Source organism: Pelecanus crispus, chromosome 3 (genome assembly GCF_030463565.1).
Source record: "Pelecanus crispus isolate bPelCri1 chromosome 3, bPelCri1.pri, whole genome shotgun sequence".
NCBI lineage: Eukaryota > Metazoa > Chordata > Aves > Pelecaniformes > Pelecanidae > Pelecanus > Pelecanus crispus.
The window spans coordinates 67,781,897-67,806,310 of NC_134645.1; the positions used below are offsets into that span (position 1 = coordinate 67,781,897).

The window sequence follows — 24,414 nt, forward strand, 5'->3', positions numbered from 1 at the left end:
TAGTTAGTCCAAATATTAACTTCCCATTGCTTAAAAGTCCAAGTCTATTTTTCCCACTGAAGCAAAATGTCCTATTTGGAGAATTTATAATTAAAGTTCAGTTTTTCCAAAATTGTGTGTATTCTTCTAGTAGAGAAATTCTAATTTCTAAAAGTAAAATATTAGTACAAAGTTTGCCATCGTCATGCCTGGTATATTGTTAGGTGTTTTTGCTTTCTTATGCTCCAAATACTCTTGAGGTAGGTAGAGGTTTCCAATACATGCATTTTTAAAAAATTTTCATTCAATACTTTGGTTTTCCCTCGAAATCTTTTCCCTTATTCTTGTTGAACTTCTCTTTGGTTTTGGTCTGTTTTCTCATTCCCCTTGCTGCTCTTCTTTGCATAAAACTTCTTAGAATTTTAGTAATTTTAGAGCCTGAACTGGACATACACCTAAATGTATGTCTTGTGGATTCCATTGGAAAGTATGTACAAGTAGTAGGTGGCAATGTGTAGTACTTGGAGCTCAGTTTTGCAATAGGTTTCATGCAGATTAAACTTCGAACAAGTGACTGAAGCTAAAGGCCATCAGCATTATATCTTTATCGTGGATCTTACTGTGGGATTGATACCTTAATAAACAACTTTGGATCTTGTTGGGTAGCTAGATTTTCATATATAAATACTTTTTCATTTGCATTTGTCTCGTTGTTAGTGATCTTGAAGAAGCAAAACATGCTGTTCAGTGTATAAGGAGTAGGGGTGGGATTTTTCTTCAGTTTGCAATCCTGAATCCTGAAGTGAGCCTTGAATTAGTACAAATCTGCAGGCTGAACACTGCAGAGGTGCCTAAGTGGTGGATAAACCTGAATTCCAATTATTTTTCAGCAAAGATTATTTATTTCCATGCTTGGAAAATTTTACGGTATTGTTTTTATAAACAAAAGGTAATGTGTTACTATATTTGCTTTTTAAATGAAACAGGTATTTTAATAATTTCCTTAATTATTCCTTAATTTCCTTACTGAGAACCAGGTTTGTGTCATTAGCGACAGGTTTAATTGTCTTAGAATACTGCATGATACTATGGTATATGGCGTTTTTGTGTAAGAAGCCTGTGGCCTTTGCACTGAAGTGTTTCTGCCTAATGAACGTTAGAATTCTTGTTAACTAAATCTGTCTATTTTATGCTTAACACAGTGAGCTTATTTTATTGATGTATGTATAAAACTTTTCCCCCCCATTTTGCAGGTAGTGTGTATCTTTGTCTAACATGGGTTAATTGTGTTACTTGTTTTGGAATTTACGTATTAGGATTGCAAAGTACTTGTGTCTGTATTTGCATATGGAGATTAAAAAGATAATATTAAACTACATAGACATACTACTTCTGGTGTTCAGACTGTATACTCCTAAGGTATTTTGTACATTAAATTTATTTTGTAACTAATTTTCAAGTGGCTGCTGAATATTTTTAATATAAAATTGCCTTGTGGATATTGCTTTATGTACCTAAATAAAATGCATATTCTTAAAGGACTGACTTAATTACAATTTCTTGTTAACTTACCTGATAGAAATAGAATTGTGATTGAATGTTCTGTAATGATTGTATCTATTGTGGAAGAAGGCTTCAGTTCTTGTGTAGGTTTGCATGGACATACTTCTTTCCATGGAAGATTCCTTTGGAGAAAGTAAGGCAAAACCTGGCATCCTACTAGTGTGTCTTCAGATGCCATATTAAGGCTCCAGTTTGCTTTTGGTTAGAAATGCATTTGTAAAGCTGCTTTTTAGATCATTTTGATAGCATTTTTAAACCTTATTTGGATCTTAAAAAGAAAAGGATATCAGTGAAGTAAGAAAAAAGCAATTGTCTAAAGTTAGTTCTCAAGCTCTTTGTTACAGTAGAAATTAGAGCTACTACAGTTGATATCTTAAAATCAACATTCTTAAAATGTCTCTAAATACCCGTTCCATTTTTGTCTTTCAGGTTTCCTTTTTCTAGCTGATTTCTATCTGAACTTGTTTTGGAAAACCAGGGCAAATTGAAAGTCAAAGTATGAGAAGGGTAGGAAAATAACAACCCCCATTGGGATATCAGAAATGATTGATGCTTTGTACCCTTTGGGATGTGATTTAACATAATTTTATTTAGCTGTTTTTTAATTACAACAGAAAACACTTCTGTTTTGAGAAAAGTATAGAATGTTAGGGGCATAAGCTTCAGATCTAAAAAAAACCCATGGGATTAGAACTTTACATACCTGGTTTTTACTTTTTATTCAGAAATAACTATATGAGTAATTTCTCATTGAATTGTTCAGACAATTCTCAGGATCTTAAGCTTCAGAGACAGCAAGCTACTTGAATTTCTGGAACTGTTGCACAATAATATTTCAAAATCTTATTTCTAAGAGACTAAGTGGTGCAGTGAGGTAGTCTTTGCAATTTTGTGTTTTGCCCTATTTCCTCTAATCATGTCATTCAAATACATTTTTCAGTAATCAGCAATTTCTGAAAATCTACACTTATGCAAAAAGTTACAGAGCAACTACTACTGCAAAAATGAATAGCTATACAAAATATTTGTATGAAGATAGGATAGAGGTTCTCTTTATGAAACATATATAATTTATTAAAGTACCTCTGTACAAGGGCAGTAGTTTAGGGTTATACACACAATGATTCACATCTCTTTCAAATCTAAAATGCTCAGCTTTTCAAAGTTGTTAAAGTGTTTTTGTATTAAATGCTGATTATGAATTGTGGTTGGGAGAAAAAAAACAAAGCAAAAATTTCATCACATTGTAATTCAGTAAAAATAAACTTCCTAAAGTGCTGAAAGGGGGTGCTTCTCTGCTTTTTGTTTCTTCGGAAATTCAGTTGAATTTTTATGGGATAACATGTCCTTTCTTGCTTTCTGTGAAGTGTAGACAGGTGTTAAACTCTTAAGTAGATTTTATGTTCAATTCGCTATGTCCAAACAGCTATTTAGATGATGAGGCAATGTCATTAGTTCAAGTTATCTATGCTTTTGTGTGTGCTAATGGTTTTGACCTTGCAGGATTTTCTGTGGGGAAGCGAGAGAAACTTCTTTTGGGAAACTAGTGTGTTTAGTCTGCGCTAGAGAACAATGTGATGAAACAAAAATCATAGCCAGTGGTGACTGATTTATTTATTTCTTGAAGCAAACTCTTTTGGCCTTCCCAAATTGCTGTCTCAATGCAGTTCAATGGGAATGGGTTGCTATTTTAGTATTGCTGTACTGTAGAATCATAGAATCATAGAATGCTTTGGGTTGGAAAGGACCTTTAGAGATCATCTAGCCCAACCCCCCTGCAGTGAGCAGGGACAGCTTTAACTGGATCAGGGTGCTCAAAGCCCCGTCCAACCTGACCTTCAATGTTTCTAGGGATGGGGCCTCCACTGTCTCTCTGGACAGCCTGTTCCAGTGTATCACCACCCTCATTGTAAAATATTTCTTCCTTATGTCTAGTCTAAATCTATTCTTCTTTAGTCTAAATCCATTATTCCTTGTCCTGTCACAACAGGCCTTGCTAAAAAGATTGTCCCTATCCTTCCTATAGGCCCCCTTTAAGTACTGAAAGGCTGCAATAAGGTCTCCTCGCAGCCTTCTCTTCTCCAGGCTGAACAACCCCAACTCTCTCAGCCTGGCCTCATTGGAGAGGTGCTCCAGCCCTCAGATCATTTTTGTGGCCCTCTTCTGGACCTGCTCCAACAAGTCCATGTCCTTCTTGTGCTGAGTACAGCCAGTTGCTCCTTTATGCAGGCTGTTTGTTGAAGTATACATTTTTAGCAAAAGTAAAAGCTAATTGCAGTTTGTGATTTTTAGGTGATTGTTGAGATGAACGATTCTTATGAAATGTTTCATGGGTTTCTGGTGTCTGTGTTGTCGTGAAACTGTTCTTCATCTGGTTTGTGGACACGTTACATTGCACACTTAAAAATGGCCCATTAAAAACAATTGTTGGTGACTTCTGAGGTATGTCAGTGGTTTGATGGTCAAATAATTGTTTTGGATGCTTAGTGTTGGTAGGATTCCTCTAGAAAATAACCCATTGCCCTTCTCTACAACTTTCTAGTAATAAAATGACCGGAAGATGACTAGAACACGTAAAATGGTTGTAGACTGCAGAGATTAAAATAATACGTTTTGAAAGAATTCATGAACAATTTGTTAAGAATTGAAGACTTAGTAAGACAATTTTCACTATGTCTTCATCTTTTTATAATGAGAATATGGAGATTTTAGAGAAGAGTTGCTTGTGAAGTAGTTACTCATCATCATGTCAAAGTATGACGGTAATAGCTGATGAAGATGGACATTATTTTAATATTTCAATTGGCTATTTTGAGTTTTTTTGTCCATAAAATCAAAGAATGAAATCTTCATATAATTTTTGTTTGGTGAAATTTAGCTCGTATTTATGGGTTCTCTGAGAAACCTTTCTTGAAGTTCAAATTTCTAAAAAATGTTTATGTAAAAATGGTACCTTCTTAGTCAAAAGGATCTGCATTCTGTGCATATTCATTTCATTTGTGCTTGCTTTTTCTGGCTAAACTACATTTTCATTTATTTTTGCCCGTGTTAGTATTGCAGAACAAATACAGATACTGGTGAGTGAGCTAGATTCTATGCCATTTCAGGTACCATTAACGGAATTGTTAACCACTTTATGACACTAAGATTTTTGGTTTTAGTGATGTATGAGCAAGAAGGAGGTCAGATGTCTGTAAATGTGCAGTCCTTGCAGGAAATTAAAACTACTGTGAACTGAGCATGTTTAGTTTGATTGTTGTTGGGGTAGCAAGGATTCTATAGGTTTTTTTTAATGAAGACATTCTTGTAGTTGAGCTATCTTTGTGGGAGCACTGGCTATTTCATATTACAGTAATTTCTCAGGAATAGCACCAAGAACAGGGCCTTTATAGGGCTATATGTATAAATATTTAATAAGCAACAAGCTTCACAGTAAAAAGTCAAAATTGAAAGTAAGGCACAGGAAGTTGAAAAGCCTTACTCATGATACGCTGGATAATCTAGGAACAGAGAACAGGTCTCAAGATCAAGTCTAGTTTTCTAAATATTGGACTATATTGCTTTGCTTGCAGCTGTTAACAGAAGCAGGCATTTCTTCACTGGCATTTATTTGGGTTTATGATTTTTTTTTAATACTGCAGGTATTCAGGTTTTTGATGTAGCTATTAAGACAGTGTGGGCAGTTTCAAGAATACAAGCCACAAGTAAAATTAGTAGGTGCTTAGCTTGCATTTTGTTAATGTTGTTTATCTTTCAATTTTCTATAATTCTTTTTTTGGCTCTCCTGTATAAATATCTTCCTTCAAATTAACAAAAATCCACAAATGTTACCACAAGGTGACTTAATGTAATTAGCTTTTTCTTTTCACTCAGTTGAATGCAGCAAGGTTTGGTTTTGGTTCAAAATGATGGGCGTTTCTCAGTCCATGGACAAATACTCATTTGTCTTCTGTCTTTTTATGCTACAGATGGACACTGTGATAGCAGTTCCTTCCTAGTGCAAAGTGTCAGAATGCAGATTATTGTGCTTTAACAGATAGCTTTTATCACTTCTGCTTTGTGGTTAATGGACAAGTGAAGTTGGGAGTCTTAAATGAAAAAACAAACTGATACTTTTGGATTTTGTTTATAGGGAGAATTCCAAAGAAATCCTGGAGAAGCAAACATTCTGAAGTTTAATGGCGATGTACAGTATATTTTAATTAGCTTAGAGTCCCTCAGGTTTTACTTCCATTTATCATACTAGACTCTAATGCTTTGATTTCACACAGCTAAAAATCCATTATTTATACCTGGGTAGCTCAGAAGAAATTTTTGTCCCCAACTTCAATTGACTGTGCTGACTTCTCAGTAACATGACAGTTCTCAAATACCTGCTATAGTGATGAGAGCCCATTGTACTTAATGATACTTGGATATGGCATTTATTCAGTCTGTGACAAAGAGAATGTGTTCTTTACTGAATGGAAATGTTTGAAATCTGACATGACTGATGATATATCTTAAATCATGGAAAGTAATGAGAATTTAAGACTTCCGTGTTTTGTGTAAGAAAAATATATACAGAGACTTCGAGAAGTTACTGAATCTTGACACTGTGTGGGTTTTAGAAAGGAAGTGGCTTATTTCAGGGAAAAATGTGTCACCAGCAATGAAAAGCTTTTTAAAATCCTTTGAGATACCTTTTTGAGATTCTCCTCATACATACTGTACACCTACACTGGAAAAAGTGACACTCCAGGCTTTTTGTGAGTTTTCTTTTATGGTCCTTTAACACTAGTTTGGTTTGCTTTTTTTTGGACAAAGTGTAAACCAATACAAAGTCAGTCATTTTCATAGTTGACTATATCATGAATGAAAGTTGGGTGTTTTGCTTGGAAGCTAAGAGAGCTTAGATAAAACTAAAAATGATTGTGTCCATTTTAGAACTTTGGGATTCCCAAAGAACCAGAGATCCTGAGGAAACAGTAGCCCCACTTTTTCTTACAGTGGCCTTCTATCTCAGTCCCTTCAGGTCATGCTAAAAGGTCAGCCATCAGTTGGTTTTCCTGTATCTTTAGAAGGTAAAGTGAAGAATTTACCAAGTTCTCAGATGTGATGACTGGAGTGCCAGGAAAGTATGGTTGGAGGCACTTCCCCCCCCCCCCCCCCCCCCCCCCAAATCTGTTAAGTTTTAAGGATGAATGGTTGCTGCTGTAGTGCTGTTGTATATCAGTTTAAACATTGTAAGTCCTACCTGAAGCTTGCACTTGAGTACTCAAAGCAAGGCTGTTGACAAGGCAGAGACAGTAGTATTTTGCAGTTGTAAACCAGTGCATTTCAGCTCTAGAAATTAGTAAGACATCTAAACATTAGAAGTATAGGCATATCAAATCCAAAATTGTGGGAGCAAAACAAACAGTTTAAAATATATCAGTAACTGCTGAAAAGGAGCTTGAATGCTAATAGGAAACATATGTAAGAATTCAGAAGTGAAGTTAAAAGGTAAAAGCCAGGAAGGTGTAAAAATGCAAGCTTAAAACACAGAATTACTTTACATTGTTTATGCTACATGCCTTTCACTACAAATACTATTGTTCCTTCCCTGTAAAATTTCTGTTACCAGTACCTGCTTTGTACTGTCTTCTGGATGTGTTTCTGCAGTATCATACATTTTTTATTCTGTGTGATTCATTATTGTTATAAAATGTATTAGTTGCATACTGTAGTGTATTATGCGACGTATATGCCAGCAGAAATACCACCCACCCACTACTTGTGTGCCTCTGTTTGCACCCGAACTGATTTGTTCTTGGGTGACAAAATATTACCTGTTTTTCATCATCTCAGCTTGTGTATTCTTTTTATAAAACTAGCATTTTGGTCTTCAGAGTGGTCAGTTACAAATGGTTAAAGTCCCAGGTTCTTCCCTTCTGTTATACTTGTGACATTTGAAGTGGCCATTAAACTTAAAACTCATAAGTTTACTGTCAGAATCCCTGGTAGAAATTCATGCCTAAAATGCCAAAGGCTTGGAAAACTAGGTAACTTTAATGTGGAAAATACCTGTGTCTGCCAAAGCTGTGATGCCGAATTGGCAGAGACATGGAAGAGCTTTGACTGGTTGTTGCTTCAGTTCTTCCATGTTTTTACTGCATGTAAAAGCTCAGCCTAAATGGAAATTTTGTATCTAATTAATTCCAAAATATGAGTTGAAGTTGTTTTGGGTACTCCTTGTTTGAGTCCTTGTTACCACTTTTCGTGGTTTTAGAATCACATTTTCCTATTTTTAATGTTTTCCTCTTCCCTATTTCTGACCCACATAAACAGGAAAATGACTAACTTTGCTTGTCAACTAGGCAAGATGGTGAAACTGCATATACACCAAGTGCTATACTTCAGTTGAAAAAAGGAGGAAAAGTGTCCCCTTAAAGATTTTCAGTAAACGTTTTTCAAGGCAAAAAATGCGATTTGAATTTTATGCTTTTAACACTATTTTTCTGATAACATATATACAAACAAACTATTGTAAAGTGGTGGATGCTATCTGTGTGCTTGCAGGTACTACTGTAATTGTGAAGCGTCTAACTACTCTTTCACTGCATCAAGGAAGAGGAAAACATTAAGCAATGCACTTGAGTCCATGCAAGTTCCTCTCTGAAGTCAGGCTAGAGTGAAATGCACTGCTTCAGACTGGCAAATGAACTTTTCCTAGCATTCATCTGCATCTGATAAATCTTGCAAAGCCTATTTAAAACTATAGGTTATGTTTTACTATATTCAGTTTTTCTTCTAAACTCAGATACACAGCTTTTTATAAATCAGTTCGTGTCTCTGAATGATTTCAGCAATGAAGAATAGACCCTCCAATGCTGTGTTTCACATCACATCTATACATAGGTTGTTCCAAACGTAGGTCTCCCTTACTCAGATTATGGTGATATTCAGTCTCCAATTTTTCTAGACTTAATTAAGCAAGTTCATCTCTGGTAACTCTGGAATTCTGTTATGTTTGGCTGGTGCCAGAGGAGTTCATAGGAAAATGTGGAATAGTTAAAGAAATTTTCAGAGTAATAATACACACAAATAATGAATAAATTTCTGACACTGAAGGGTGGGGCAATTTTTATAAACTTTTCCTAAATTTTAATGCAGAGCAGATTATTTTTGTTTTAATACATTTTGTGCTTCTGAAATATATGTTGCTATGTATGTCAAGTGGCTTAATTTTACCTTGCTTACTTCAGCTTGACTTCTCCTTGCAGTGGTTTCCCTGATAAATACGATTAGAGCTTAATACTAGGATTGTGTATCAGTTAGCTACTGAAAGCCCTACTGTCAGCTTAATAATCTAATTAATGTTAGATTCATTAAATCCCTAATAATGTCCATTGTTACTGGTAGCATCCATAATGTGTTTCTGATGGAATGATGCTTTCCTTGTATATAATATGTTGTAGTTAAGTGTTTGCACAGTGTAGTGTACAGTGGTGGTCCAGGAAAAATGCCTTCATGGCTTTTCGGGTAGCTTAAGATTTGTCTCTAAAACTGTAGCAATAGATGTGTGAACTTGTTTGGCTTTTTTTTTTTTCCTGCTAAGATGTTTTTAATACTGCAGAAGTTGTGGACTGCAGATAAATTCAGTACGCTTGATCAGCCTACTGCATTGGTGCAGCTTGAGCTTGTTTTGCAAGTTAGATTCAGAGATCTTTAGCAGTTTCACACCTAGGTTTCAAAGATTCTTTGTAGATGTGTTGCAACTAAGACATTTAAATAACAAAGAATGCTAAAGCTTTTCTTTCTCTAAATTCTTTGTATTTTTTAATAGGCATTGCTTCCTCTGCATTTTTGCCCTTCCTCAAATGTACTCTATATATGAACAGGGCAAGATAGCAGTGTGGCAAATTAATTCTATTTATTTAGGAAATGAACAGGGTGCCTTCAATTGGAATTAAAGGAAGCGGCAAAAGTACATGTTGAAGTGTGTTGATATTAGAGAAGACAAACAGAAAATTTGACAAAAATGAACTAGAAGAAAATTACATGGCAGTAAAGTATGCCTTAGTAGTTTCAAACTGCTTTATCTAACAGTATCTATCTCAAGCTGTGCTTTGAGAATGTGGTCATCCTCTCCTAGGGATCTATTTAGTTATTTGTTTTTTGTTAAAGACAGCTGCTGTTGAGTAGGTTTGTGTGTGATCTATTGACCTTTCATCTGTGTAGCACTGAGGACAAAACAGAGATTGTACTCTTTTTTCCAAATGGCAGGAGTTGCTCAAGTTCAAGAAGTCCTTTACAGCACAGGAATAAGCTATATCAGAAAAGCTGAGCTTTGACTCCCAGTAGTAAGGTAGAATAAAATGCTGGTTTTCTGGAATGATTATGACCAGTCAAGACCTCTTCCAGTAGAGAGCAGTCACATATGGAATAACACATCTTCATATACCCCATTGTTATGGACATAATACCAAAAACTGGTAGATAAGAATGTGACCAGACTTTAAGCCTCATTTCACTTTGTTTTTCTTCTTATGTTCCACCATGAGTGGAAGATAGCATTAAGGAGAGGAGTAAGACTGGATGATGATGGGAAGATGTTCTGATTTTAAGTGGTATCTGATATAAGAAATAGGGAAAGCTCACTGCTAAGTAATAGCACATTGTAACATGTAATCTCTAGTACTGAATTGGTAGGTTGCGAGCATATTGTAGAAACGTCTTGTTTGATGATGCACTGACAGCCTTTGGTTTCATGATGTAAGAACACATTGAAAACAAAATTCAGCTAGAAGGAGGAAATCTTAAGTGTTTTCTCCTGGTGTTACCTTTTTAAAATTGATGCTGAATGTCTACAGAATTCTTAAACTGTCCTATCTACATAGAAATAATTTCTAAATCTCATTTCTTTTTAATTGTCTTAAGCTGAATCAGATAGAAGAAAAAGTGTCAAAACTTTAAGTAGCAGTTCTGAAATGTCTGTTGAAGAATTGTGATCCTGCAGTTAAATTTTTTTAAAAAAGCTACTTAATAGTTTGTAATTGAGCAATAATGGAAAATTGATCTAATGGCATAGAGCACCACCCCTTAATCTGAAATCTTGGAATAGTTAAGGAGGGGAAGAGCCAAGTGCTTGATCAATATTAGTCTCTAATTTGGAGAAGAAAAACCACCAAAGGAAAAACAGCACCTGGTTAATTATTTTGCTTGGTTCTGATAAGTGTATGTGTGTTGCTTCATTATCTTACATTTAGTTCTAGTAAAACGAGTACTATTAAAGGTGTGTTCACTCAGCAAATTTCCTTTGAACAGATTGTGTGAAGTGTTTAACTTTACCTGATTTACATGTGCGAAGGAGAACAATGCATCTTTGATGCCTTTTGTTTCCAAATTGTCCTTTCTTAACATTTATTCTTCCTGATACATTAAAAACCATAAATATCTGAACATGTTTAACATTTTTCTCTTCAAAGTAATTGGTCACGTGGCTTTTAAATGTATGTATTAAACTGTTTAAGAGTCACAGCTTTTTAAAAGAAACTCAGTTAATGTATCATTTAACTTTTTTACAAGGTTGTACATTTACAGTAGCTGCTTAAGTTTTGGATATTAAGAGACTAGTTGGAATGGCAAAAGAGGTACGATTTTCAAGTTACAGTACCTTTCAGCTATGCTGTTTTGTAAAACCCTGTAAAATATAGTATCTTCTACTCTATCCTCCATCTTTTAATACAGCTCTTGTAATCAGGCTTATCAGCTGCTAGATCTGGAAGTTCTGTAGTTTAGGTGCATCAGCTAGCAGAGGTACCTTTTGCATCATTCCATCAGCTGTATTATTAGTTCATGTGAGCAGACATCTTGTTTTTTTTTTCTTTAAAAGTTTTATTCACAATAGTTAGCTGCTTATCTTAAGTAGAGGCATCCATGTGCACAGCTACAAATACTTGATCTGAAAAAAATTCCCATTGTCTTGGGGGCACACGGGGCAGACACTGTTCTGCTAGACTGCCTTAAAAAGTGAGACCACCTATTATGTATAACATGCCAGTTCCTATTTCACTGCTTATTCTTGTTCCTTCAGAAGCTTGTTTCCATCCAGAGTAAAAGGCATTGCTTATTCACGGAGCTGGAGGTCTTGCCTAGAACACGATTGTTTCTGCAAAGCAGGCAAGCTTGTAGAATGTCAGTCTTGTGTTTTACCAGTTTCATCTTCATTGGAGCCTTCCAGCATCATTATTTCCATTCTGGTGAATACTGTCAGCTTTTTTCTTGTCAGTTTCATCAATTTATTAGAATTGCTCATGGTCAAGAAAGCACTAAACATTGTTTTGTGACAATTTGGAAAATGACTGTGTCTAATTTCTTTGGTCAAAATAGTAAATTTTAACAACTTTTATTTTGGGATTTATAATAGCACAATAGTTTTCACCATATCACAGGGTTTTTTTGTCAGCAACGACTTTTTGTTTGTGGTATTGTAGCTAATTGTAGCTTTCAATGTAGAGAGTTGCTGTACTCTTTGGTATGTTGTTTTTTATAAGAATATTTGTGGTTCATGTAGAAAAAGTTCTGTAACTATTTGTCTTTGTACCCTAGTATCTTCTTCAATAGCAATTTTCTATCTTAATGGGAGTAGAGCAATGGCCTGAAGCAGTTCTTGTTGAGTTCGAGTCCCCACTATGGTTATTGACTGTACAATTTAGCTAGCATTTAAGTATTTGTACCAAAAATGCAAGATAGGTCTGAGTTACCTGTATGTATGAACAAGTACTGAACATCTCGCACAAAGATTGTCTCTCAACTGAGGCTTATGCCCAAAGCTGACTAGTAGTCTATAATGAAATAATTTTTAATTGGAAGATTGTAGCTTGCCAAAGTGCAAAAAAAACCCCAGAACTGTTGAGAGTATGAACTTTTACTGTGCTGTGGATGATACACGTATCATCTACAGTTTCTGTTGGTTATAGTAAGGACATTACACCTAGTTTTACCAGATCCCAGAGAAGTGCCCTGTCTACTGGCTTGGGAAGATGTCTCATCTCTAATGAGCAGGGGGTGGTGGGCATAGCGAGGATGATCAAGTAGTCAGTTTTGTCATGATGCAAAAAACTGTTCCACATAATGTGCTTCCATCTTTTCAGTCCCATTTCTGTTGGCAATCCCATACCACCATTCCTGCTGTCTTTACCTTTAATGAAATTCTAATGCATACTGTCATTTCCTTTCATCTTCATTATAGGTAAAGCTTTCAAAATTGGAGTCTTTGGCTGACTTTTTGTAAAATATGTAAGTAGAGTATGTCTTTTTTTTTTTAAAAAAAAAGAAAAGCCAACAAACTAAAAGGGGACATCTCTGAGGATTTGCTATTTAATTACCATAACCTTGCAAGCAGAAATGCAAAAGTCAGTGTCAGTCAGTGAGTCTGTCTCCCTTGTACTCATGAATAATTCCTGGTTTTTGTTATTAAATGCATTTGTGTTTCAATTTACAGTAAGGGGTGCATGTGTATACATAGTGTTTTCAATAACTGCTGTACTGCTGAACCGATTTTTTTTTTGTCCCCTCTTTAAACTGTACTCAGTCTGTAGAACATTATTGATTCTTTGCAATCATGTCTTACATAAGTCCCTAAACTGCTTTTTTCAGAAGCTGATAAATTCTTGGTATATGATTAGGTTATTCTTTTGGTCCTCTGAAGCCACAAATCTCCCACTCTGAAATGTGCCCTATGCTGACATTGCAATCTGCACTGCCATCCCTGAAATCATGGAGGGGCATCAAGTAAATGTATTTTTCTTATACAGGGCTAGCTTTGCAGAGAAATAAAAAAGTGAATATGTGGACAAGTAAAAACTCGCAAATTTGACTGACTTTTAAGAAAAAAATGGATTAATTCTCCCAGATATGTCAGCTCTCTTGCCCAGGCAGGTTCTAGTGTGGTAATGTCACCAGCAGAGTGGGAGAGTTGAGAATTCAGAGAACCTAAATTAAGTAAGGTTTTAGCTAATGTTACCTTGACATTCTCACTACACTAAAAGTTTGCAAAATACGGTTTTCTGAAACTTAGGAAAGCTGACAATACTTGCAGCTTCAACATACTTAATTGTGCAGGACTACATTTTTTTCTTCCGCAACTTTAAAAGGCCACCTCATTAAGTTTCTGAAGAAAGTCTGCAGAATGGTTGTGGAAGAGTTGAACAGATATAAGATGATTTTACTTTTTATATACTATCAGTTTGCTGGTATGGTTTTTCACTATTCTTGTATTTAAACTTCTGTTTCATACTGAAGTAGTTTTGGTGCATAAATAGAAGTTGTGGATCAGGAAAGCTTTCTCTTGTAAAATGCCTTGCACTCCTGTAATATAGTCAGTGGGAATGTACTTGCATAGATAACATCAACATGAAAAAGGCATGGTGGTGTTTCTGAATTACCCGCATGATGTGCAGGCAAATAGCACCATCCTCTGGCATTACAATATTAGTTAAGAATTAAACCTGAAATTGCTGTCTGTTATTTTTGGAAATTCAATATAATTGTAATAGAATGTACATATTGTACTTTCAGTTTTACATACTCATTTTGGGCCAAGGTTTTAACAGAAATTCTGGTAATTTGCATGGACTCTGTGTATTCTGTTCAATTAAGTGACTGGCTAAAGGGGATATCTTTTTAGGGTTATCCTGCCCATAGTGCTGACTCTGCTCTTTACATGACCATTTATGGTAGGAAGTTGCACTTCAGAAATATCAGACCGAGCTTTTTCTAAATCTCGGTGAAAGACAATTCACAGTCATTTAAGAAAAATTCGTTGAATTAGAAAACACCACCAACGACTTACAGTTGTGTATGTGTGGGAGAGCAAAGGTGCTGTTAGAGAACAACTGCAAATGTCTAATAAATTATTTTTACAGCAGATCGTAGCTTCAGTTACGGATTGACAAGGGGCATTGTTGGCATTGCTAGAGTGCGAAGCAATACACCTCCCACAAATAAGGTTTCAGTAGTTACGGGATGAGTTATACTGCGTTACGATTATGTGAAGGACTGGATTTTAGTCCATCTAACTCTAAGCAATAGGCATGAGAAATACTGCAGGGACATTCTTGTCAAAAACTTGACGGATGAGAAAGTGGCTGTTTTGAATGTTGTGAATTCCTATTGGACCTTTACATGTTTACGTATCAGAAACATCAAAAGGAGGCAGCTGATGTTTGTGTAATCTCTAGAAGAAAACAGACACCCCCCCAGTCTGCCTTTCTGTACAGCAGATCTCCGTTCTTTTACACGGGAGGTGTTGGCTTAGTGAAACTGGAAATCTTGAGAGTTTTACTCCAGTGACAGTGCCTTTCTTTCCCCTAATATATTAACTGTGAATGTAAATCAGACCAATTGTCCATGTTTGTGAAAAGACCATACCTGTTTTCTACATGCAGAGCTGAACTATGCATTCCTTTGTTGAAGTATGTTCTTAAACATAGCTTTTTAGAGATAGATGTTTATTGGAATATCATATTAAGTATCCAGAAATTGAGACATACAAGCTTAATTTGCTAAAACACTGAATGCTCACAGTTGTAACAGAGGTCAGTAGGACGTTTTATGTAAAAATATATATTATACCATTCTCTGAGACATTAGGTTTCTCTGGGACATCCCATATTCTAAATTGAATGAACACCATTCAATGCAATAAAGGATCACAGAGAAAAAATAGCTGTTTGAGCATTTGAATACATGTAATTTGAATAAGTCCTTATGGCCAGAGAAGTTCCATGGAAAGGTGTTTGTTTCAGGTAAGAAGAGCAAGAGAATGCAGCAGTAGCTGACTGCTGTATTCTGTATCATTTGGCTTCAGTTGGGGAGGAAGTGTTGATGGCAAGAGAAATGGTGAGACTCCAGAAATTTTGGCTAAGTTCCAGGCAGGAAAGAAAATGTGTTGCCTTGTTAATAACACATTCCACCCCATGCACTTCCACCTGATCTAATGTCAGTGTCTGTGTCCTTCTCATCCTCTAATTTATTTAGTCATGTTCAAATTTTTTTTTATACCTGTTTGTGCCCTAAACACAACATTTCCTCATGTCATTCCAAGTTTTTGATTGCAGTTCCATTTTTTTCCACATCATCATTCCAAACCCCTTATCTAGCTATTCCCAGTTTCCTACCTATTTTCCAGTCATTGGCCATGATTATTTTGCATGTTCACTTTTTTCCATCCATAGTTTGTGTTCATTTTGAGTTCTGATCCTCTTCTGCTTCCTTTGTTCATGTTTAGCTCTGCATGTAACTTGTCACTGACTATGTGGCCTCTTGCTTTCTTGACTCCTTAAACACAGTTTTTCCCCAAGTTATGTTGTTAACTAATATTGTCAGATTTTTTTGTGGTCACTGTAGGTCTCATTTCATCTTCTCTGCTTTATTGATTTTCATTCTTGTAGTCTTTATCTGTCCTTTATAATCTGCTTGTCTTGCTGCTTGCCAGTGTTCACTGTATTGTTGGTTTCTTCTCTGGCTCCCCAGTTTTGTTTACTTGTTATGATTATCTGAGGCAGATTCACACCTCCAGTTTACTGATGTGGTAGGAAACTACAGAGACCACAGGAGAGGTAGGATTTGCTCTCAGGTGACACAATCAAGTCCAGCCTGGTTAAAAATAGCCACGGCAGCTACATAGTGAATGTTGAAGTATTTTGGGGATTTAGTTGTTAAATCTTAAGCCATAAGAGCATGTACAAACTGTTTTTTAGGGCCAAATAGAGTGGATTTTCAGAAGGTGAAAAGATCACTTGAAGGATTCAATTTATGGAAATAGTATTTTCTTCAGGTGCCATTTTTGAAGATAAACCATTCTGTCTGATCTTCTCCAGTTTCCCTGTTCTCCCTGTCTGGAAGGTTAAAAAAAAAAAAAAAAAGAAAAAAGTTTTTTAAAAAAAAAGTGAGCCCTGGGTGGGTACCTCACTTGAACACATTAGTTTTTGGACTAAATTGTTCAACTTGCTGAAAGTTGCAAGCTTTGAAAGTAAAGCCTGGGCAGTGAGAAGTGCTAGCTAACGGTAACAGGCAAGGCTGCCAGCCCTTCTGACTGTGCCTACTGCACATCCAGTCTTTGCAGCTGCATGTAGTGAAGCAAACTGTTTCTGGAACTTCAGTCTTGGGGTAGCAAGTTGTTGTGCAGTTTGTGTGTTGTGGGCCACAGAGAACTGGCCCGTGTTGGAGATGCATGGGAATATCCCTCAATAGCCTGCTGTATCCCTTCTCCCTCCTGCTGTATCAAAGCTTAAAAACAAAACAAAAAATTCTTGTAGTCAGGTACAAGTAGACATTGTTATTTTCAGCATTTTTCAGTGAAAATGCCTACTCCCAGTTTCATGAAAAAAAAAAAAAGAAAAAAGTCATATTCACCATCTGAAACTTTGCAGAGAAGGTAGTAGTATAACAACAAGACGATGTTACCTGGAAAACCCCTGACTCTGGTTTCTATTAGGAAATAACCTTTCTTTTAAAAAGAAAAGTTCAGTGTTCTTGTTTGGAGAATTGTTTTCAGTAGTATCTTTAGAATGGCTGTGTCTCAGCACTGGGGGGTGACTTAGCAGGTTGCCTTTTCTGTTATTTCGGACTGTTGCATTATTTTCATAAGTGCTGTGGATGTTTGGTAACATCCATTTGTGTATTGTGGTTCGTAGTAGTATAACGTCATGCGTTTTCCTAAAAATTAGTATTCTGAACTGGTATGATTTAAATACTAAAGTAACATTTTATTTTGAATTTTTTTCACGTGGCATTTTTATTAGAGCTAGGTGGTGTTTCTTTGCTATCAGAGGTACTCCTTGGAGGGCTGCTGGTGTTTCAAGGATCATAGAAGAGTGGGAGAGACTTTTCTAAATAATTTTTCCTTTCCCAATTATCCTATATTGCTTTATATAATTGCATAAGAAAGGATTTCTGTATGTCAAACTTACTTCTCACATGTGTAGCAGACTTGTCACTGATCTGTTACATCCAAAGAAATTTAAATGATGGGCTATAGGGATGAGTGCACGGCAAATTATATGCAGGCAGAATGTTTTAAAGGTTAGTGAACTGTGTACATTTAGGAAATCTGGGATGTTCTAAGTTCAGTAGTTGTATTATGTACTGGTAGGACATAGTTGAGAGTCCTGGACTTCTGATGTTATTCCCAGCACTGTGATGTGTTGATAACAGTAATACTCAGTACCACTGCCACTGAAGATCCAGTGTGCTCTGTGGCAACTTAACTAAACTGTGCTGCAAGTTGCTGTCATGTCCTACAACATTTTGTAGAATTTGTGTGTGTCAAATAATTCAGTTGACTTCTAAAGAAAAAAAAAATTTCAGTAGTGTATCTCTTTTATTTGACAAATTTCTATATTTCCTTATCTTATTGTTTTTCCTATGTGCTGTTAAATTTGAAGGGAGAAAAATACTATTCTCCTGTTTTTAAGGCGAATTAAAGGCTAGAAGCTCACGAGGTTTATGGCATAAATAGAAGGATATAAACAGTTTGAAATTTGTCAGCTGCGATATCTTACAGTCAAATTTTTGAAAGAGCTGATTACAATGATGGATGGATGTATTAGATGTTAACATAAACCCACATACATGTGGGCACAGGTGATACATGCTTCTGAGCATGAAATTCTATGTAATCAGGCTGGCATTTCTGCATCTGGTTGTCTCATGTAGTCCATGTTTGGAGTATTTTCACAATTGTAGGGCCTTAAAATTAGTTTTATATCACAGCACAGCATATAGGAAGGGAAGTATTATCTTGATAGAGGCCTTAGTTATTACCACTACACTCAATAGTTGCACTGCCAGTAGTGTATGCAAAAAATATTTTTTTAATCAGTCACAAAACAGACTTGTAACAAGCTCATGACATAGTGCACAAAACCAGCACAAAACCAGTGCACTGCCTTTTTTTTTTTTTCTTTTTTGGTGACTGTTGTGTAATTGGTAGACAAAGGTGTAAGTGGCTTGCTTGTGGTTATATAGAAAGTCTGTAGCAGAGTAAGGGATGCAAACCGTATCTTCTAGATCAGAAGGCATGGTGTTACATGCATATTTTTCCATGGCAGTGCTGGTTTAGACAGTGCTAGGAGGACCTGCTTAAGTTTAATTCTGTCTATTAAGTGTCAATAGCATCTAGGCTACCCAGCTCCATTCAAAATTGAAATAGTGTGCAGCTGCCTTCTTTAAGTGCTCATACCGCTTTTGAAAATAGAAGAATCAGTAAAACCAAGTAAAAATTTCAAAAGCGTGTAAATGACTTAAAGCTTTAAAGAAAAAGAAACTGCAGTCTCGCCACAGTTAATTAGCACGTAATTCCCTTGGAGGTGCATTCCTTTGCCAGTGCTGATACACTGCTAGTAGTTGTTTTATGTGTAGACATGGGTTTTTTTTAAATGGGATTGCCATCTGAAAAAGCACGGACTCGAGACATGCCTAACATGTTGACATTCTTCCTTTCTTGTTTTTCAAGCTGAATTCAGGCATATTAAAAATTCTGGTTTATCTTATCAGAAGCAGGCTTCTCTGTGCAATGGTGTAGTCAAGCTTGAAGTTTCAGTGCCATTATATAATTTGATGAGGGGAAGACAAATTGGGAGGAGAAGCCTCTGTGTATAGGAATCAAAACTGGTGCCATTTTGTTTCTATTGTGGAAAGGTACGGCCATCTGAACAAAGCCAGTGTGGATTTAAATACCCAGTACTAGTATGCATTTCTCCAAATATGCCGATATCCCTGCTTCACTTGGTATCAACATGTCTGTCTTGACATGATGGCTTGACATGTTTAACAGACTCCTGTTGTTTTTATGTGCCTCTAAACTACCTGGGAACAGAGTAGACTGACAATCAACTCTTCCAAGTACTGAAGCATAACTTCCATACCTCCAGTAGAATTAGAGAAAAGACCAATTTTTATCTTCTTGTTACTTTCAATGTAAGTATATAAATGAGCAAAAACTGAAAAAAAGAACTTCTTGAGCCTGTTATGTATGATAAAGAAGCCAAAATAATCTTTTTATTTGTTTAAGTGTTTTACAGGTACTCCTTAACAACCATTTTTACAAAGGAAAACCAAAATTGAGGGAGTTGCTTAAAGGAAGATGGTTGACTGTATCCATATGGTTTTGCTGTTCTATCTTGAACACCCAGAGAGACTGTTTTCATTTTTAAAGACTGTCCCTATGTTTTACTTGCTCCCTGCATGTATGTGTCTCTGTGTCCTGTTTATCAGTCTGCAAATACTTTATTGTGCCATCAGATTTTGGGGTAGTAGTTTTTAATAATTTTGAAGTTACAGCAGGTCTCATTAGTAATACTTTTTGGCTAGATCAAAAGGCTTTTAAATCAGAAGACCAACTGGCAGTCACAGGAAAGGTAAAAGCAAAGAGAAGAATAAAGGGAAGAGAGCTTTGATAGTTAAGTTGTCACACACTGCCATAGTTGTACTGGAGTAACGTCAGTCCAGGTCTGTCTGTTCCCTTTGGTGTTAGGCTCATCCTAATTTAATACTGAGACAAGGTGCATCAGTGCATGTTTTGTTTTGTAATAGTGTTTCACTCATAGCTACAGTACTCTTTAGTCTAGGTACTCTGATGCCAGTGCAGTCTAAATACCAAATACCTGTCTGAAACCTACTTTGCTTAAAATAGGCTAGAAGTTTTGTTTTTCAAACATTCTGAATTGTGAGCACTACCATGCTGACAAGCCGCTACATTTTTAAAATTTATGAATGTATACTTTCTGTTTTCATGGAAGGAAAATTTCTTTAATTTTCCTAGTGTCAAGTTAGTGAATTGCCAGAATCTTTATGGAGTGTCCTCTTCAGTAAAATCTCTTGCTCTGCAATTTGACACCATTGGCCAATTGGTGTGTTTACTTGTATGTGATGCACTCTTCTATTTGCTTTTTGCAGTGCAAATGTAGCAAGGAGGTATTGGGGCTTCTTTAGGAGATTATGAAACATGTATCTGTCTTTTTATTTTATGTGTACTCTTGATTTAGCAGACGTCACTGAATTACTTAGGTATGTGTTCAAGAATGTGCAAACGGCAGTAGGCATGATGAACTTTATGAAGCCTTTCTTGGCAAAAGTTTACATATTCTTTATATCCTTTCCTTTCAGAGGTTAATTTTCCTCACAGCTGCTCTTGTCCTAATCAGATTGGGATTACTGCTCCTATACTTTTTCCAGGATTGTAGTGTACTTCAGTTGCCATAGGATATTCTGCTTGTTGATTAAGAAGTGTTTTAAGAATTGTATGAGCATTGCGCATTGACTTCCTTTTAGTTCCAAGGTGCAGTTTAAGGATTTGCATATGATCTGTTAAGTGCTGAATAGCTTTTGCTTTGCCTGCTAAAGCAGATAAGAATTTATCATGCAGTTTTCTCTGGTGCCCTATAGATTAGATAGTAAAGTATACTCATTTCCCGGCCTTGTGTTCTTTATAATGAAGCCCGTAATTATTAATCTTTAATGGTGCCTGCAGTGCACAAAAGATAGACTTGGTCCTTATCTCAAATGCACTGCCTGATTTTATTGTACTTGGTTATAGAAACATTGAAGACAGAAAATGGTATTTGACGCTTCTGTCAGTAGTGTTACTAATATTTCTTGCATTTTGTTTGCATCCATTTGAATGCCACCATTCCAGGATTATCTTCTATGGTTTGGTCTGTCTTTATAGGATCCTGGTCTGCTTCCTCGCTCCACCTATGCTGAAGTATTAGTGCTTTATAAAAATAAACACCAAAACTGTCAGTGCTGTCGATGGACAATTACTTTACTTGCTTTTGCTCTTTGTAGTTTTATTTTTTGTATCTTCTTCCCACTTCTAGTGTTTCCGAATCTCTAGTTTTAGATTTCTGTGTTTTCTGTGTCAAATACTTGATTTGTTTAATGTATTTTGTCTCCTTGTACATTTGACTTTGGATCAGTGTCAACCATCCCAACAGTATTTGTACAGAGTGAAGCTTAATTTCTAAATCAGTTAGAGATGTATTTTGTAAAAGCTTTGGCTTTTGATTTTGGATCATATGTAGGAAATATTGCTAATAGATTGCAAGTTATTTTCAAGTTATATGATACAAATTGTTATCGTGGTTTCTTTCAACTAATCTAATTTCAATTTCATTGTGGTTTTTGTAATTATTAGTTCCTAGCAGCCAGATTTCAAACATGGTATCTTCTGAGGATTAATTGTAATTCAGCTTTCAAACGACATGTAAAGCATTTGTGTTTAGCAGGCTGTTGAAAGTGATGGCTGCTTGAAAATTGTTAGAATTGAAGTGGAAAAAAACATACCAAGTTGGCAACAAAAGTAATGTGATTTTTACTGTAACTCAAGTGATTAACTACTTATTAAAAAAATGCTGTAGGTGATCTATGTAGGAGCTTGAAGATGGAACAAAATCTTTGTGCTTAACTAGTAGTCCTTGTCCAGTGATCTAAGAATTTTATATTGTGAGTCCCTACTATTTGTTTGTCAGTTACATAATTTGTGATTATTGTAAACCATGATTTGTGCTTTTGCCTTTATTTCTTACTGTTTTTCCTTATTTACAGTGTACTTGGTATGCAACTATTAATAATACACATACAGACTACTTCTGGAGATCTCCAGGTGGCATATAAATAAAATGAGTATCAGCAGATAAGAAAAATGAGGGCAATGAAGACCAAGTCATCAGTTAAATAAGAATGTCTCAATCTATACTGTGATTGTTTAGAAAAAGTTGCACAGCAGCTTTTTTTGTATGCTGTCTATTATAGACGTGTGTGGTATTCTGTTTCCTTGCACGAAATCTTCAGCAACCTTGACCACAACTTTATATATATCCTGCAAAGTAATATGATTCTGTGGTTTTAAAGGTGTAGCCATCATACTATAGAACGCAATAAAGAGTTAACCTGAATGGGTAGGACCAAATGACTCCCAACAATTCATCTTACAGTAGTAATCTAAAATACTTAAAAGATTAACTGTTTTTTTCAAAATAAGTATTCACTTGACTTTGACTATCCAAATTGGTCTATTACTGGAAGAGCAGTGGCATTCTTCTAGTTTCCAGATACATCTATAGGTGAAGATTGTTTAAAACTTGCAGCTTAATTCTGAATTCAGGTTATTGTTTGGCTTTCCTGTGTGTATAACATCCTTCAGAACACAAGGTACAGCCACTGTCACTCACGCTGTAAAGCTGGAAGTCTTTTTCCTTGAAGGGAGAAGGGATCCTAACATATTAAAGAGGGAATTGTGGAAAGAAAATAGCTAGTTTACTTCTTTTATTTAAACTCTCCCTCTCCAGAGTAAATATATATATATTTTTTTTTTTACAGCTTTACAAGAAACTAATAGCACTGTAGTGCTATTAGTTGTGAAACTGTAGTTTCACAGAATTAAGAATGAACCTTACTGTAATTGTGTTTTCTTTTAAGTTATGGTAAAAATTGATACCTATAAAGTAATTAAGTTACTCACCTCTGGTAATTATTTCTAAATAACCTTTAAATTAGCTAGCTTTTGGGTATTGCTTGGCTGCTTCGGTGTAATTCTGTATGAGACAACTCTGTTTCCAGGTTTCAGGGAAGGCCTGGTAGCCCACACATAGCTTGTGCTGCTGCTAGCAGTACCTGAGGTAGACATATTTTTTTTTGCCTTACAACAGCATTGAGGCTCAACAATGTTAAGGCAAAAGAAAAACTCTAAATAAGAATTAACCTAATCAGCTAGTGAGCAGCTGCAAAGCGTTTCTTCATCCTTATATTGCATGAAATGCTTCTGGCATCCTGCAGAACTGCTGCGAGTAAAGCTCTTGAATGGTGTAGGTGTCATGTGAATGCTTGGAGATACAGATGAGATTTTCACAATAAATGTAACTGTAGATTATTTTGACTAAATATCTAATATATGCAAGTAAGACACTGAAGTGTGAGAATTCATCATCACAGACTGGTATCTTTGAGTTGAAGAGAAGTAATGTAACTTGTTAAACTTTGTATTTAACACCTGTTAGTCACAACCTTAAGTTCAAACTTACTTTTTGTCTATTACTAGGAAAAACAAGGGATTCCCAGTCAGCCAGAATGGAATCTGAAATTGTGCCAAAAGTTACCAAAATGACAGTGTCTGGGAAGAAACAATCTATGGGATTTGAAGTTCCATGGTAAGCCAAGCCCTCGTACATCAAGGTACATCAGCAGCTCTTTTTTCAGACTGATGCACCTGTAGCAAGTTTTCGTCTTCTTTTTTTCTATTTTTTACAGCAGTTTTAGTGTCACTCTCCAGAACTAACCATCTCAGCTTCTTGTTTGACTCAGAATTACTTTCAGAAGATGGTACCTCACGTTTTGAGTTTAACAAATCCTTTCACTATGAATAGTGCAGAGAGATATCAGCTAGTCAGATTATTTAAACATCCGCTTCATAGAATACTGAACTTTCTTGGGGTTCGTTTATTTTAAATTTAGTTCTCTAAGTGGAATTATGAAATCAATAAATCTTAACTGTAATTGCTTGTTCTTCAAAGGCAGTAATACATTTAAGAATAATTTATGGGGAAAACAGTCACTTAGGGCTAAACTTTGCCTTCCTCTGCAGCTTTTATTAACTTTAACAGGTGTCCATGGTACAACTGTTGTAGAGAAGAAATCAGTCCTCCTTATGCTTTAGCTAAATTAGAGTGGTTGAGCAGTAGTTCTAATTTTATCCTGATTTGGAACTGGTGTGGGGGATGTCTCGTGAGAGCATGAAAACAGACATCTGGATCAGAGGCTACCTACAACAGCAGCCAGCAGTGAATACTTAAAGAAATGTGCATGCATGTTGGGAATACAGTCCGTGAAATATCATTACATGTAGCA

General features: G+C 35.9%; 1 protein-coding gene across 2 annotated transcripts in view; it reads left to right on the plus strand.

The window, feature by feature from the left end:
* Positions 1–24,414, plus strand: part of HBS1L (HBS1 like translational GTPase) — a 66,108-nt gene that overhangs the window by 12,452 nt on the left and 29,242 nt on the right. For both annotated transcript variants that reach the window (XM_075708592.1, XM_075708594.1), the window contains one exon: positions 23,609–23,717. In XM_075708592.1, coding sequence (XP_075564707.1) covers positions 23,609–23,717 — 109 coding nt within the window. The remainder of the gene's footprint in view (positions 1–23,608; positions 23,718–24,414) is intronic.